Source organism: Triturus cristatus, chromosome 4_2, assembly GCF_964204655.1.
Source record: "Triturus cristatus chromosome 4_2, aTriCri1.1, whole genome shotgun sequence".
Classification (NCBI taxonomy): Eukaryota; Metazoa; Chordata; class Amphibia; order Caudata; family Salamandridae; genus Triturus; species Triturus cristatus.
This window is the reverse complement of record NC_140586.1, coordinates 136,510,855-136,528,367: the sequence shown is the minus strand read 5'-3', so window position 1 is coordinate 136,528,367 and position 17,513 is coordinate 136,510,855. Positions and strand designations below refer to the sequence as shown.

General features: G+C 49.8%; 1 protein-coding gene across 1 annotated transcript in view; it reads right to left on the bottom strand.

Moving 5' to 3' along the window:
• Positions 1–753: 753 nt before the first annotated feature.
• The window catches only part of LOC146833170 (uridylate-specific endoribonuclease C-like), a 139,415-nt gene continuing 122,655 nt past the window's right edge, over positions 754–17,513 (bottom strand). Inside the window, exons 6-7 of the mRNA XM_085600811.1 lie at positions 2,395–2,537; positions 754–906 (exon numbers count right to left, since the gene is read on the bottom strand). Coding sequence (XP_085456937.1) covers positions 795–906; positions 2,395–2,537 — 255 coding nt within the window. The 3' untranslated portion in view covers positions 754–794. The remainder of the gene's footprint in view (positions 907–2,394; positions 2,538–17,513) is intronic.

Here is a 17,513-nt window from a genome sequence, read left to right as displayed (position 1 = left end):
AAGCCAGGCATTCACATCTGCTGTCTGGACTCTCCATCTAACCGTCCATCTTAGGTACCGCTAGAATGTAATAAATGCAGTGTGACTATAGCTGCATGTGTCAGACCTCTCTCACACACATCCTTTACACACATGTAGTGTACACATATGTGAAATCTATGTCCCACATGGATGGAGGAAGGCCACCATTGCAGGGGACTGGCAGACCAATTTGAAAACACAGGAGATAGCAGCGAAGAGGCCAGTCAACAGCAAGTGATGTAAAAGGCCTTTCCTGCTTGTTGAATCATATCTCTGCCACCACTGTCTGTCCACTGCAGCTGATGTACTAACAGTAGTCCTTTTCGTTCCTCATCCTGTGTGCACCTCCGACCACAGAGCCCAACTCTGGGTCCTAATCCTTGTTGCAACAGTGCCTCCATCCTACACACATGATGGTCATGTGTGCAGAAGCAAGGGTCAAAAAGCGACATCTTACTATGGTGATTTTGAGGCATCCATGCAGGGGACAACTCACGTTCCCAGCGGTTCCTTTGCAGTATGTCAAATTTCATTCAACTATATTGCAAACTTATATTTAAAATTCTAGATATTTATTTGCCATGGTAATTTCAATGTGATTAGGAGGGTACTATTTCCTGCAAATCAAACAAATCAGAGTTGTTGGATATTCCTGGCAACTAAAAAGTTGAAACACAGACATGCAACTTAAATCCTAAAATAACTCGAAGCAAAATAAAACTGAAGAGAATCTTTTTCAGAGAACAAGATCTTTATTTTCTGTGGCATGTGCACTAGACATTGGGATAAGAAGAGGCAACATATCTCTTCCCGTTGCCATAGGTGGAGTTGGCCCAGGAGTAGGTCTGAATTTTGCTAGTTTGTCCACCGATGCGAAGATCACACCTTTTGAGAAAAAAACAACAACGTTACTAGGACAAAAGGATAATATCTTAATTGTATCTAGCTTCAGGTGTATTTGATGTAATCCCAGTCTTTGCAGAACTCTTCCTTTCCATAAAACCCACTCTTTGTTTTGAGTAATGGCTAAATTCTCTGCAGATTTCCCCTTGGTGGAATGGCATGCATATCATCCTGTGGGACTGGTGTTAATTGAGCCACAGAAACCTGAACTGTGTGTTTTAACCTAGTTTGTCCATTTAAGAGAAAATGTATCCTAGGCTTTCTCCACTATCCCACCAAGTCCCCACCCTTCCTGCCTGTAGTTTAGAAACCATGCACCTCTAGGTGTAATCACTATGATGCTGTCACTCTACATATTATGCACTTAGTTTTCAATAGGTGACACCCAGCTGTCTAATATATCTAATCCTGTTATTGAATAGTTTGAATTCAGGTATTTAATACCTCTTAGCCTATTATTGAAGACATCTAATTCAGTTGTGTAATACCTGTAATCATTTTATTTAATACATTTATTCCAGGCGTTTCATACCTATAACCTTGTTATTGGATACCTCTAATACCTCTAATCTAGCTGTCTCACACATCTGATCTTGTAATGGAATACCACTAATCCAGTTATTTAATAGAGCCAATGTTGCTCATGGATACATTTTAGCAGGCTGTTTAATATCATCAATCTTGTTGCTAAATATCTCCAATCAACTTATTTACAACTTCTAATTGTTTAATTTAATACCTATATTCCAGTTCAATAATATCCATTATCATATTATTTGACCTCTCTAATCCAGATGTTTGATATCTCTTTTCCTCTTGCTGGATACCATGAATCCTGTTGTTTATTTTCCCCAATCCATTTTTGGAATACCTCTCCCTCTATCGAGTGTGATCTAGAGTAGAGAGGGGGATGCAGTGAGAGTGTTTGTTGTCCAGAGAGGAAGGGTGTGGTGTTGAAGGGATGATGTGTGGGCAAGAGGGAAGGAGGTGTGATCAAGAGATTAAGGGCGTGTTTCAGAGGAAAGCATGGCTGTCCAGAGAGGATTTAATGTGTTCTACTTGGGGAAGGGGGGGCGGAGTGGCGGGGAAGTAAACTGAGAGTGGGGTAGGTGTGGTCTAGTTGGAGAAAGATTTCTAAATAGGAGGACATCTGTTGCATAAGGAAGGATGTAGTTTAAGTAGGAGAGGATGTGGGATGGTGTGGGATGTTGTTACCTTGCCACCACTTTTGTAGATAGGTGACCTAAATCAATAGCATCTAGTGTTTGTAACTCCAAATTAATGCCTTTAGTCTTTCTGTCTCAGTCGCTCAAATACACCCCAAAACCTTTTGGAAGCAGGATTCTGATGCTCTATTAATGACTAAAGACAGACTAAAATGAACTGTCAATCTATCTTAAAAAACAAATTAATAGGCTAAGGTCAAAAGAAGCAAACCCGAATGGTAGCAGAGGGTGCCGAGGTACTTACAGCTTGTCTGGTCTTGTTACATAGCAGAGGGTGTAGACAGCAAGGTCGAACTCAGGGCTTGAACCTATGTAGAAGGAACCAACAGACTTCAAGTACGTCGACCACTTGTACTGAAACGCCATGACATCAGGGAAGCTTTCCCACTGAGGCCGCATGATAAGCACCAGAGAAGAGGATGAAAAAGAAGAACACAGCATTGTCAGTAAAGATCTGGGAATGTGTTGTTTTCCTCTGACAGAATTTTGCATAACTGATATCTACAAATGTTGCCCTTTTCAAAAGATGTTCTCCTGCAAACTATATTGGCCACTACCAACTAATAACTATAACAAAAAAGTAAGCACTAGAAAACGATTAATAAACATTATAACTTAAAATTAAATATAATACTAAAAAAAATGTATATTGATAATTATGTTAACTACCAATAATATAACGCACAAGGGCCACATCTTGGAACTAAAAAAACATCAGCTTTCACCTGAATATAAAGAATATTCAGAAACAATAAAATATGTTGAGCTTGCTCCAGATTTTCGCATATTAATTTTGGTAAAAATGTACTGTAGACAGCCTCACATTTCAGTTCAAGTCATACATCAAAAATTAGCACAAACGAAAATGCTTAATTGAATTTTTGAGTAAAGCTTTTTAGACATCAATCGTTATTACTTAATGTCGTTTTGCTCACTTCCCAGAGTTTCCAAAGCTGGTGGAGACAATATTCCCGGATTTGTCGTTATATTCACTTTTTGGTAAATCTCGTGAGAATTAAACCTTCATGCAAACTTTGGTAAACTAATATTCAACACATGTTAGGGCTGGACATAATTAGTATGGAATTTTCATGCTGTATTCTCCATGGATTTCAAATGATATTGGAATCTTCATTATGAATTTCTCCCAGAGCGCACATGCAGTGGGATTTCACTTTCTATAACATACTCTTTTGTATTTTGTAAGAATTTCATAGATAGAAATGGTACAAAAACGAGGTATCGAAAGAACAGGAGTAATTAATAATAGTTCTACAACGATAATTAATTGATACATTGAAACGCCTTGTCACAGCAACATTGAATATTGCAAAGTAGGAAATTGCAAAGAACCATTTTCCATGTCTTAGCTCATTTATTCTAGTTCTCCCCAAAACGTATTACGACCCTGGAGAAAAATTACTACAGTTGGCTCTCGCTCGCTAGTGGCCGGCTTATGTGTGCCTGTAGTTCCCCATCCTCGCAGCTATTCTTGGACCGTTTAATCTCGCCAACCAGATTTGTATGAATTTATGGGCAGCCCCCACCCTAAGGGAATAGATGGATTAAAAAAGATTGTATAGTTGCAGTTTGATGTCCACCAGAATGAAGAGACCCACACAAACTGTGTTTCCAGCAGAGTTGGAAGATTCTAAGGAGGAGAAAACATAACTTTTCTTGTATCCAGAGGATGCCATTGTTTTGCTGGATTATTGGGGACTGCCAGTGAAAGAGGTTCCGAGAGGTAAATCCACTAAGGGAAGTCAGACAAGTCATCATTTTCAGTTGCTGGCTGACAATACAGCCAAAAATTAAGCCACTTCTGGGGGTGTGTGGTTTAGCCACCGACCAAGATGGCCGCAGCCTAATGGAGCTCCAGACCAAGACCCAATAATCCTCTTCAAAATCCGCAGTTCTGCCACATACTAACTGCAGAAAGAGTGCTCATTGATTTGAAGAAGCCACCGACACCTTCCTAACCGGCACCGGTGTCAGGAAACGAAGTGCAGCGACGGTGACCGGCAGTGTGCGCAGATACCATCCGGGGAAGCCAAGCTGAAGCGCAGAGTTCACCGCGGTCGGACGCCGGGGGTAAAGCCTGCAGCTTGAACGAAGCTGCCCGAGTGATCTGACATCCAAATGGTGGGAACACCACCTGGAAAGATGAACCTGCGGCAGAATAGAACACTGGTGCTCCCCGTACGTGGCCTCAACGCGGGCCGGAACTGCGAGGGTAGGCTGCAGGGACTACTAACAAGCAACAAAGGGGACCTGAATCGCCAGAGCCGTAAAGCGACCCCGATGTAAGAAGGGGTCCTGCACAGACATGCTGTTGACCCGCATGAGAGAGGTGAGCAGGGGGCCTCCGGCTGCTAGGATGGGGGTCAGATGACAAAATTACTGCGTGAGAAAGGGACTCAGGCCTACTGGTGGAGATAGATTGCGTCATTGAGGCCCAGAGCGACACTCCCTCTTACCTGTCCTCACAAACGACAGGAGAGGAGACAGCCAGAGCCAGGAGCGAGTCTTGGGAGGGGACAGCGCAGTACCGAGCACACCTGTGGGGGTCTGCCAGGACCTTGGACACACTGGGCCCTCCCCCCTTCCCTGCCTTGACAATTGTATGCGGGGGTTGAGAGAGCCCAAGAGCCCACGGGGAGTAGTGGAAACTGGACCGGCGGCGGGGCTGAGCCGCGGTTGACGACTCACAGTGGGCCCGAGTGGCACATTCGTCATCAGTCAGGAGGGCCACCCCCCCAAGTGTGGCGCTCTGGGCGAACAGGTGAAGACAGATACGCCTATATCATTCTGGCTGCAGACTCAGAAAAATGGGGAAACCCAGAGGAAGGGGCCCCGTACAATCGAAAAAACTTGACAACTATACCATTACGAATGCCGCTGCCCGCGTCCCAAGCAGTGGGACATCAGCAGGGCAGCATTTTAGTGGCCGCCCGTCGGAGCCTTCCCCCTTGCTGCCTACCTCTGCGACAGGCGGTACAGTAAGGGTACCCCTCTCCGGCACAGTAAGGGTGCCCGAGCCAAGGTCCAGGAGCCGAAGGGGGTTCTGGGAAGACCGCGACGGCGCCCCGTTAGTCCTTCGGGCGGTTGGGGGGCCTGACCAACCGGGGGTGTACCACAACACGCTCCGCCCCTGTCGGAAGGGGCGGGAGTAGGAGACAGATCACGTGACCCAGTGGATGATCTGTAAATAATTATGTGCCACACTGCCGGGCATCGACCCACCGTGTGTGCTGGCTCACCAGGCGGGCGGAGCAGCAAGGGGCTGCCTGCCCTGGATCGCCCGTAAGATAACCCAATTTTATTATCATACTGTGTTGTATGAAATAAACCTGCAGCAGTTCTTCACCCACAAATAAAGTGTCAGTGTAATCTTTGGGTGACGTCTGTGTATGCGTGTTGACTGAAGCGGATGACGGTGTGGTCACTATGCCGCTGCCCGCGTCCCAAGCAGTGGGACATCAGCAGGGCAGCATTTTAGTGGCCGCCCGTCGGAGCCTTCCCCCTTGCTGCCTCGCGCGCGAGGCCTACGCCCACTAGGGTTATGACCCCCCTATCGTGTGGAGCTGGAGGCGGGCCACGGGGGGCGCGGCTTGCCCCCCCCTACTTAGGAGGCCCTCTCGCCCAGTTCCTCCTCTGTTTCCTGCGCGCCGCTCCAGCCTGGACACGCGTTTTCCCACCCTTTCCACTTACCCCACGTGTCAGGCACAGCGCGTTATTGGAATGTTTTAATGTTTTCTTTTGCGTTGCAGGCGGAGTTACAGGGCGATCTGGATGCAGACGGGTACAGTAAGGGTACCTCTGCGACAGGCGGTACAGTAAGGGTACCCCTGTCCGGCACAGTAAGGGTGCCCGAGCCAAGGTCCAGGAGCCGAAGGGGGTTCTGGGAAGACCGCGACGGCGCCCCGTTAGTCCTTCGGGCGGTTGGGGGGCCTGACCAACCGGGGGTGTGCCACAACACGCTCCGCCCTTGTCGGAAGGGGCGGGAGTAGGAGACAGATCACGTGACCCAGTGGATGATCTGTAAATAATTATGTGCCACACTGCCGGGCATCGACCCACCGTGTGTGCTGGCTCACCAGGCGGGCGGAGCAGCAAGGGGCTGCCTGCCCTGGATCGCCCGTAAGATAACCCAATTTTATTATCATACTGTGTTGTATGAAATAAACCTGCAGCAGTTCTTCACCCACAAATAAAGTGTCAGTGTAATCTTTGGGTGGCGTCTGTGTATGCGTGTTGACTGAAGCGGATGACGGTGTGGTCACTAAGCCTCATTGAACTTCGAAGAGGAGGGAGGAGCGGAGGAGCCTTCCCTGGCCGCCATAATCGCAGCGATTTGAGATGTCAAAGGCTTCCTAGAGCCAAGAATAGACACTGTATCCACGGAGGTCACCTTGATCAGGGCAGACCTCTCCAAATTAAGTGAAAAAGTGTCCACTGCCGAGACCCAGATCGTCAAACTCCAATCCAAAGCAAAGCGTCTAGAAGAACAAGTGCACAACTTAACGAAGCAGATGGCCCACATGCCAGCATGGTTAAAAGACAAGGAAGGTAGGGTGAGGAGGACCAATATATCCGTGGTGGGGGTCCGGGAGGGGGCGGGGGACCCAGTGTAGACTTTTTCATAGAAGACCTCATAACCCAAAAACTACAACCTCGCAGTTTGTAGCAGTTTCTCTGTGTCGAGAGGGTGCATAGAGTGCCGGTGCCACCCCCAAAGCCCGGAGCGCCTCCGCGTACAACCATTGCCAGAATATTCAACCATCGGGGCAGGGATGCTATATTACAGGCAGCGAGGTTGAAAGGAGGCCTACATTTTGAAAACACCCATATGCCTCCTCCCAGAACTTTACCTTGCAGGTTCAGAGACTAAGACGAAGTTTTGAGGCCGTCATAAAAGAACTGAGGTCCAAAGACTTAAAGTACACAATGCTTTTTCCAGCCAAACTGCGATTAATAGCCGAAGGCAAAACATGGCACTTCACGACGCAGGAGGAGGTGTGGGAGTGGTTGGAAGGCTGGCGTACAGTTGGCAGAGGCCCTGGCAAGGAGGCACGTTGTAGAGGAGGACGGGCCGGGGGGACACAACTCCTGGAGCTATTGAGGACTGTAATGTCGCGATACTGATACTGACGTGACACGCAACGGCGTGCGCGTCAGGTCACGTGCACACCTCTATAATAAATATGACGTCACGCGTGCACGTAGGCAGTATGGCCACGGCAGCAGTGACGGAGCAAGCACACATCCGTGTCCCGAGTCTTATTGCCCACGTGTAGGGACCCGGGTGGTAAAGGCCCATAGCAACAGCACCTGGACAACACTACAAAGTGGCGACGAGGGTGGGCGTGCCCTCGCTTTTCGTTGCCTGCGTCCAGTTGGTGTGGCGGCCGGTGAGCGGTCCCCGCTCGCGGTGCTCGTGCCCCGCTGAGACGCGCTGCGATCCCTGCGCCCCCCTGTGCTGTGGCGGAAGAGCGCGAGCGCACTGGAGCACTCCCGGTTGGCGGTGTGAACGCGTGGGGACGTCTGTTGCATCGGCGCCCCCAGCGCGCTACTGAACACGTGCGCCCCGCCCCCTGCCTGCCCGTAGCGCGCGGAGCGCTTTCAACCCCCTGCCTCCAGCCTGAGGCTGCCTGGAATGCTGGTGGGCACTACTCCTCAGTGCCAGTAAGTCGTGTGGTCGCGTGGATGGCCTGTTTGAGTGCTGCCTGGGGGGAAAGGAAGATCACCACACCCAGCCTGTAAGAAAGGCTCAAGAGGTCACGAGGGAAGAGCTCTAAAAGATCCTCACATCCCTGCCATACCGGGGGAGCACCGGGGGAAGGTCACACCCAGCCTGTGAGAAGACCCTGCCACCCACGTGGGAGCCATATCTGTGAGCCATCACGGTCAAGGGTAGGAGGAGGTCTCGCCCAGCGCAAGCAGCGCACGTGTAACATGGCAAACATCCCGCCAATTGAGCCATTCTCCGTAGAGGGGTCCCCATCAGCAGTAGCAGCCCGATGGAGAGACTGGGAAGATAGGGTGCGCATTTTCTTTGAGGCCACGAAGGTCCAAAGAGATCAAAAACGCGCAATGATAATCCACCTTGGAGGAAAGGAGATTCACAACATAGTGAAGACGCTTGCGGAAAACACCCCCAAGACGCACACGACGTTAATAGCGGCGCTCAACGAGTACTTCGAACCAATGGCGAACCGCGACTATGAACGTTTCATATTCCGCCAAGCATGCCAATTGCCTGAGGAGTCGCTCGACAAATTCTACGCTCGTCTCAAGAACCTAGCGGCCACCTGCGGGTTTCGGGATGAGACGGAGGAGATAAGAGGCCAGATAATACAAGGGTGCGCATCTGTCAAGCTGAGGGAAAGGATCTTGGAGGAATCCGGTAAGCCCCTGGCAGATATATTGACAATGGGCCGGACGAAAGAACTATCAAAAGCGCGCGCTGCGCACATGGAAGCAGCCCTACAAGCACCAGTGAAGACCGAGCCAGTTAACGCGGTGGCAGTCAAGCCAAAACAGAGATGGCCCCGACGAGGACCAGGCCTGGCCGCTCAAGATCAACCCAAGTCCTGCGGGTATTGCGGTGGCTCGCCCCACGCCTCGGCAGAGTGCCCAGCACGAGGGAGGAAGTGCATGGGATGTGGACGCTTCAACCACTTTGAGAAAGTGTGCCGGTCAAAGAAATTCCGAAAGCCCCGCCAAGCCGTAAACACGGTTGAGGAAGGAGGCCCGGTGGCCAGTGACATGGACGATGATGAGGAGGAAGAAAAGGTGATACACCGAGTACACATGATAGGCACGGCGGTACGCAGGACTAGGAGGTTGCCGCAATGCAGCGTCCGAGTAGGGTCACAAGAAGTCACCACGGTTGTAGACACAGGAGCCAGCATCAATATCATGGCCGCTGAGATGCACAGATCCATGCACCCATAGCCAGCACTACACCCATCGACGATCACGGTGTTCGCATACGGACAGGAGGAACCGCTAAAAGTACGGGGAAAGTTCAGGACTGTGATATCCCATGGGACGCGGTCAATCACGTCAAATATCTATGTTACCGAAGATGGGCAAGGCATGCTCCTGGGCTGCAGAGCGGCAAAAGATCTGGGAGTGGTAACGTTCGCATTTGGGGTACACCAAGAGTCAATACACCACACCTTGGAGGAGTTTGAGGAAATCTTTCACGGAATAGGCAAGTTCCGAGGTAAAGAGGTCCACTTACACATTGACCCCACTGTTCAGCCGATAGCACTCCGACATCGCCGCATAGCGTTTCACCTCAGGCCGCTGGTGGGAGCAGAGCTGAAGAAGCTAGAGGCGGCGGGAATCATCGAGAAAGTGTCCGGACCGACCCCGTGGGTGTCGCCAATCGTCGTAGCGAGGAAACCTAAGCAACCAGGCGCTGTCAGAATATGCGTGGACATGCGGCTCCCCAACGCCGCCATCAAAAGGGAGCGACACATCACTCCGACCATCGATGACATCGTTGGGGAAATGGCAGGCGCCAAATGGTTCTCAAAATTGGACTTACGCTCTGGGTATCACCAACTAGTACTGGACGAAGCGTCCCGGAACATCACCACGTTCTCCACGCATGTCGGTCTAAGGCGGTACACGCGGCTTAGCTTCGGAGTGTCGAGCGCTGCTGAGGTGTTCCAGAACGTGATACAAGAACTCATCGCAGGAATCCCCGGAGCGATCAACGTCAGCGATGACATCATGGTGCATGCCACGACCGTGGCGGAACACAATGAGAGGCTGGTGCAGGTGCTACGACGAATACGAGACGCAGGCCTTACACTGCATCGGGAGAAGTGCGAATTTCTGTGTAAGAAGATCCAATTCTTCGGCTACACCTTCTCGGCAGACGGCGTCAACCCGGATCCGGATAAGGTAAAGGACATCAAGGAAGCGGCCGCTCCCACAAACATTACGGAGGTACGAAGCTTCTTAGGGATGGTGAACTACTGCGGCAGGTTCATCAAGGACCTGGCGAACCTCACGGCGCCACTAAGAGAGCTTACCAAAGAGTCCACCCCCTGGACATGGAACAGTGACCAAGATCGAGCGTTCGAGGAAATCAAACAGGCGCTTTCAGAAGCCACGACGTTGGCATTCTTCGATCCGGCCAAATTGACACAAATTGCCGTCGACGCCGGTCCAGTCGGATTGGGCGCAGTCCTGCTACAAAGGAAGACAAGCGCAGAGGAATGGGCCCCAGTGGCATTCGCCAGCCGGTCACTTACAGAGACTGAGCAGAGATACTCACAAATAGAAAAAGAGGCGATCGCCATTCATTGGGGGTGTCATCATTTCCACCTGTACGTATACGGAAAACCATTTGTTGTGGCCACCGACCACAAGCCGCTGGTATCCTTGTTTGCGGGCACGTCCACCAAGCCGCAGCCAAGAATCGAAAAATGGATGTTGCAACTGCAAAATTATAACTGCAAGATCGAGTACCAACCGGGCGCCCGGAACCCGGCAGACTACCTATCTCGCCACCCTCGCAAGGCAACTCCACAAGAGATGAAGGAGGCGGCGGAAACAGAAGAGTACGTCCGCTGCATCACTGCGCGATCGTGTCCCACACCAGTGTCCATGACCAGCTTGTCGCAGGCCACCAGTGAAGATGAATGCTTACAAAGAGCGAGAGTGGCAGTCCAAAACAACAGCTGGAACAGGGCCAGAGACGAGTGGAAAGGTTTGACACATCGGGCGAAACAAATAATGGAGAGCCTGTACAATGTAAGAACTGAACTGACGGAAGACGACACAGGATGTTTGTTGAGAGGCCACAGGCTGGTCATCCCGACGTCCCTAACCCAGAGAGTGGTGGACTTGGCCCACATTGGTCACCAAGGTATGGTCAAGACTAAGTCAAGGCTCCGAACCAAAGTGTGGTTCCCTCTCATGGACGAGTTAGTAGAAGCCACCGTTCGAGAATGCCATGCCTGTCAGGTAACGGGGGAAGCACCACGGCCAGCCCCTGTTGTGATGGAGCCTCGACCCAGAAGGCCTTGGTCCAAGATAAGCGTCGATTTTATCAGCCTGCCGGACGGAAGGCACACTCTGGTTGCCATAGATGATCACTCAAAGTATCCCGAAGTGGAAATACTAACCGTTTTGAGTGCCCAGGAAGTGATCCCGAAGCTCGAGAAGATCATGGCAACACACGGCATAGTCAAGGAAATCAGAACCGACAATGGGTCACCATTTCAGAGTCAGGACTTCGCGGCGTACCTACAGGCTCTAGGAGTTCACCACCGGCGAATCACCCCCCGATAGCCTCAAGCGAACGGAGAGGCTGAACGCTTCATGAGGACACTCAACAAAGTGATACGGATTGCCCACGAAAAAAACCAATCTGTGGAACTTGCAATCTTTACATTTCTCCGCAGCTATCGCCAGACGCCCCACTCTACCACGGGAGTGGCACCTGCACATCTGCTGATGGGGCGGGTTGTCACCGACACCATACCACACCACCCAGAGCGGAGGCCCGAAACTCCCAATGACAGTGCCATTGATGAGCGCCGACGTGGAGCCTTTGCTCATGTTGATGCCCGACGGCGTGCTGTGACCCCACACCTGGCCCCAGGTGACAGAGTGCTGATCCGAAATCGGATGCCAGGGGGCAAGTTTCGTTTGAATTTTGAACCGCAACCATGGACAGTGGAGAAGGTCATGGGCACGTGCGTGACAGCCAGGAAAGGTGCCGAGAAGATAACGAGGAACATTTCATACTTCAAGAAAATCCCAGTGCCCCCTGGAACGGATGAAAGACGCCAAAACAGTCCCCCGAGGCACACGCCGCGAGAGGAGAGATTCTTAGAACGTGCTGAGCATGCGGACCATGCGAGCGGAGGAGCGGATCCCCTGAACCATGGAGTTGCCGCACCGCAGCAAGGCCACCAGCCAGAGGTTACACCACCCGAGGAAGCTGGCGCGCCAGAGGATGGAGATGGTGGCGCAGATGGTGACTCTGTGAGTAGGGGCCGGGGTGTCGTGCCGGACTGTGGCGGATCGCGATATGACCTGAGGCCGCACCCTGAGCCCTCCCGTCGCTTACGAGACTACGTCAAGTAAGACTGTCTTTGTTTTTTTGTTTGAGTGGTCTAGAATTGCAAATGTCTAGCGCAGAGCTGGTGACTACTGAGGTACCTGTAGTTCGTGTTTAAAATGCAGTCATATGTTTTGGGTTGTTGTTGTTGTTTTCGTGTGTTGGGGAGGAATGTAATGTCGCGATACTGATACTGACGTGACACGCAACGGCGTGCGCGTCAGGTCACGTGTACACCTCTATAATAAATATGACGTCACGCGTGCACGTAGGTAGTATGGCCACGGCAGCAGTGACGGAGCAAGCACACATCCGTGTCCCGAGTCTTATTGCCCACGTGTAGGGACCCGGGTGGTAAAGGCCCATAGCAACAGCACCTGGACAACACTACAGAGGACCAGCGATCCATGTCCCTGGTGCTCGAGGGTCAACCAGATACTGAGAAGGCGTGAGAGTAACTGGTGATACCGGGGCAAAGTTAAGATGAGAGTCCGGACTCTGCCACCAACTCACACTACATCCCTGCGAAACACGTAGAACACTAAGACATTGACTCCGGTCCGATTGGGACATTTGTATGCTTCACCACAACGAGAGACATAAAGGCTATAATTACAGGTGGGGCTTGGGAGGGAGGAAGACAACGTTTGCAGATTGAGCCAGGTTGGGCTGAGCACCCCCCCATATTAGTTACTAGTTAGAATCGTTATGCGAGTACTCGGGGGACAGGCGCCCTTCAGGTTTACATGTTGGGGTCTTCATAACCCTAAAAGCAGAGTTGCAGGGTGGGGGAGGGGGGTTAATTGGGGGGGGTAAGTTGTTACTTAGGTACGAAAAAGGAAATGCATTCAAAGGGGGAGATCAGAAGTCTGTGCCACCAATAAAGTCTGCCCGATAAAAGCACCAGACAAAAGCCCCACTCCAAATGATTAAGCAAAGACGTACACAGTCCTTTTGAAGGGTCTGGTTCTGGAATGTTAACAGGCTTAATAGCAAACTTAAAAGGACAACAGTCCTATGATTTATAAAGAGGTATAGACCGAATGTGGTCCGCCTACAGGGAACACATCTTAAAGGCAACTATTGTAAAGCTCTGGATAGGTTTGGTTATGAGCTAGTAACACACTCAGGTTACACCTCCAGCGGGGAGGAGTTCTAATGAGGATGACACTTCCCTTCATACAAAATAAGACCTGGACGGACCCACTTAGGTAGTGCGTGGCAGCTGGGAAGGGAAAAGTCTTAATTTATGCTCTATGTACTCCCCCCCAGGCCTACAAAAGGCAACGCTGAAGGCGCTTGGTTCATTGCTGCTCCAGTTGCCAGGGGACAGACTGATTCTTGGCGGGGACATGAATGACATCCTATCACCAGAGCTCGATGTGACGAGCGGGGGCCCCTTTGGAACAAGCTTCACTAAAAAGTGAGGTCGACTGGGTGGTTTTCTTGAGGCTCTGGGCCTGGATGATATTTGGAGACATCAGAACCCACATAAGAAACAATACACTCACCTATCCAGGCTTTGCTACTTCATTACGCAATCTCTGAGGCTGGGAAAATTCTTAGATGCCAAACATGTGGCTCGAGGAGTATCGGACCACTCCCCGGTTGAGGCCTCACTCGCGGGTCCGGTCAGGGATCACATGCTTCCACAGCGTGTGGACCCATGGTTCCTTAAAGATGAGGACTGCGTAGAGTGTGTGAGGGAGTAGGCAGAACAATACTTCACCAACTATTTAGGCACAGTCTCCTCCCCGGTGACCCTGTGGGAAGCGTTTAAAGCAGTTATTAGAGGTAGCACACTTGCAAAAGTAGGGGCCATCAGAAAGGAAAAATACATTAAATGTGCCAAACTGGAAAGTGAAATACTGCGACTGGAGAGTCGGGCGTTAGGTACGGATCCTCAGGCAAGGTCAAATAGACAACGCCTAAAGGTGAAGCAAAAAGAATTATGGGACCTGCTGGAAGATAGTGCTAGGGCACAGGAGCTAGCTGCGCAGCATAAATTGTACGATGTAGGGAACAAAGCAAGCAAACTACTGTCCTGGTTAGATAAGAGTCGGAACCATAGAGGTTGGGTACCTGGATTGATAGACAAATGGGGTGCAAAATATGGAACTGGAACCCAGATAGCGGAGAAGTTCGCTGACTACTACAAAGAGATCTATACCTCCCATTCAGCCCACATGGTGGAGTCCTGTCTGGACTTCCTTCGTGACATTTTGCTACCAAATATTACGCAGGGGGAGAGAGGGGTGTTGGAGGGAGACATTACTGTTGATGAGATTAAAGCAACATCCCATTCACGCAGTCAGGGAAGGCAACAGGGCCCAACGGCCTTCCGGTAGAAATGTATAAATCCATGTTAGACATCACAGACTTACTGAATATATTCCAGCGAGCACAACAAGATAAAGCCTTGCTGCTAGACAAAAGAACGGCCGTCATTACAGTAATACCAAAACCAGGTAAACACCCAACAGAATGCAGGTCGTACCGGCCGATCTCATTACTCAATTACGAAGTCAAAGTGTTGGCCAAACTCCTGTCCATGCATCTATCCAGTGGGATCACCACCTTAACACTCCCAGATCAATCGGGGTTTATGCCTCATTGGAGCAACACATCGAACCTCCGTAGGTTGTTTGGCATACTACACATAACAGAAGAATTCCCAGACAAACAAGCCGCCCTTCTATCCATAGATGCCAGAATGGCGTTTGATAGTGTAGAGTGGAATTACCTATTTGCTGTTCTCTCGCCAAGATTTTCCACAGCATAAATGTAGGCAGACAGCTCGACAGGCTCATAACAGATGCCAAACATTGGCGGACCCTTCCCCTGACCCTGATGGGCTGAGCCGCCATGTTCAAAATGATGGCAGTACCCAGAGTGTTATAAGCATACAGAATACCCCATCTGAGGTGCCCCCCTCCTTTTTCAAGCGAGTAGACTCAGAACTTCAAATGCTGTTATGTAGTGGGGCAGCCCCACGAACTGCGCTGGCTAAATTACAGAAGGGAATATATGTAGGTGGTTTGGCAGTACCAGATATTTGTAGTTACTATTGGGCAGCACAACGTGAATGGGTGGCTGTTCAAAGACAGAACAGATCCAGCATACGGGGTTGATAGGCCATAGGTCAAAAGGGTCCAAGGGCGATACTGTATACTAAACATGTAGATAAAACCCTCCCATGTCACACGAGGACAGTAGTTAAAATATGGAAAACAGCAGCAAAGTACTTGGGCTGGGAAAACAAACTTGCAGGAATGACACCCCTCTCGGCGGGAGCCCGGCTAAAAGAAATAAGTCAGCTGGGGGGCTTTACCAAGTGGGACCTATTGGGACTAGAGACCCTGGGAGATATATGGAGAGGGAGAGCATATATCACTTTTGCTACTCTACAGGCAGAATACGACCTGGGGAAGGGGGAGTGGCTTAAATACCTCCAAATGGGCCACACCCTGAGGAAACACATCAGAGAGGGTGATGTGCTGGAGATCTCTTCTCCTCCGGAAAATAGAATCCTGACAGAACATATACCAGTTAAAACTGTCTCCCTGTTCTGTAAGAAAATTATTAAAAATGCCCCTGACCCCACGGGTGCTCTTAGAGCAACATGGGAACATGTTGTAGGCCCCCTAAAAGATGAGGAAAGGATGGAAGTCCTCCAGAGTCCGAGGGAGGTGACAATGAGGTCTTGCTTTAGGCTCATACAGATGAAAGGGTTGCACAGGGTATATTACCCCAGGACGGTGCTGCACAAACTGGGAGATGTGAACATGCACTATGTCACAGGGTATGTGGTTCAGGGGGTACCTTTTATCACCTTATATGGGAATGCCCAATTCTGCAGGCATACTGGCGGACAATCGCAGAAACTATGGTGACAGTAGTCTGCTCCGAGATCCCAGTGGAGCCTAAGGGGTTTCTGCTAGCAACCTCTGGGAATGAGGATTGGCCGAGACATTCAAAGCACTGGCTGGCACTGGAAGTGGTGGTGGCGAAACGGAATTTAGCTACGAAATGGGGAGAGATTCCGGTCCCAACGTTGGAGGAATGGGTAACAGATCTAGACTGGTGTTGGCAAGCAGAATGTGTGATCTATAAGAGCAGGGGGTGCCCCCAAAAAGGCGAGAACATTTGGGGGGCTTGGCAGGCTTTCCAAGGACTGTAATATTGAAACTGTGATGTAACAGAAATCTTTGGTCTCTCCAGATTAAAGTGTAAGGCACTGTGAATAAGAATGTAAAACGTAAACGAAATGAGGCACAGATATGCTTCATCCATGTCGATATTGTCATCATATACGTACTAATAAAAAGAGTTTGTTTAAAAAAATAATAATAATTAAGCCACTTCTAATGAATATAAACATACATGTACTTTTCCTTAGGTAGGGATGTCCGACTAGGGTCCAAGAAGGATGAACTCATTCCAGATTCTCAGCATAACCACTGACTATAAAAATGAGTTTCATTTAGTTGTTAAACTGGATGTACATGTATCATGTCTGAATATCATTAAAATCTGGTTCTGGTCTGATCATCTAGTGCCCTGAATTGAATACCGTTGCCCTAGAACATCTGGATTTGTCATGAATTCTTCAAAATATTTGGGTGGAGGTGTGATACACTGATTCATATGGATTCTTTCTTGCATGATACATTGACCAAAGCTGCTCCTGACCCCATTGCTTCCTTCTTCATCGTCCCAGTCCTTACTTAAATATTTGTATCAGAACCCTGAAGCAGCACCCCGCTTCCTACCAAAAATGTACATTTCTCATTCCTTTATTGAGCCCTTCCTTCCAGTCTCTCTATAAGCAGGCCTCCAACACCTCACTTCTCCAGTGTTCACCCCTGCCTTTGCTGGACATGGGTTGTTTCCTGAGTTTTTAATGTAGGAAAGGAGCTGCGGTCAGACTTGGGATTGTGCCAGAGGTAAAAGCCCCTCCTTGTGTGGATTTTATTCCCCAGTTGGTAGCATTAACTCATTTATTAAAAAAACACTTGAAGTCTCGTTTTTCTAGGACTCGAGGACTTCTGGACTGTAAAAAGAAATATTTCATGTTGAGGCTGGGCTCTTTTTTGGTTCATAGTTTATTGTGTGAGGCCTCCTGAGGTCTGGCGGTAGCAGCGCACTTGGGTTCCCATTATTGACCCCTTCATCTCATGCTGGTCAGGTACAGACTTGGCAGGAGAGAACAAACTAAAGCTACTACCTTTCTTCTCATAGTTCAGATTTACTGCAAACACTGAGACAGTTGA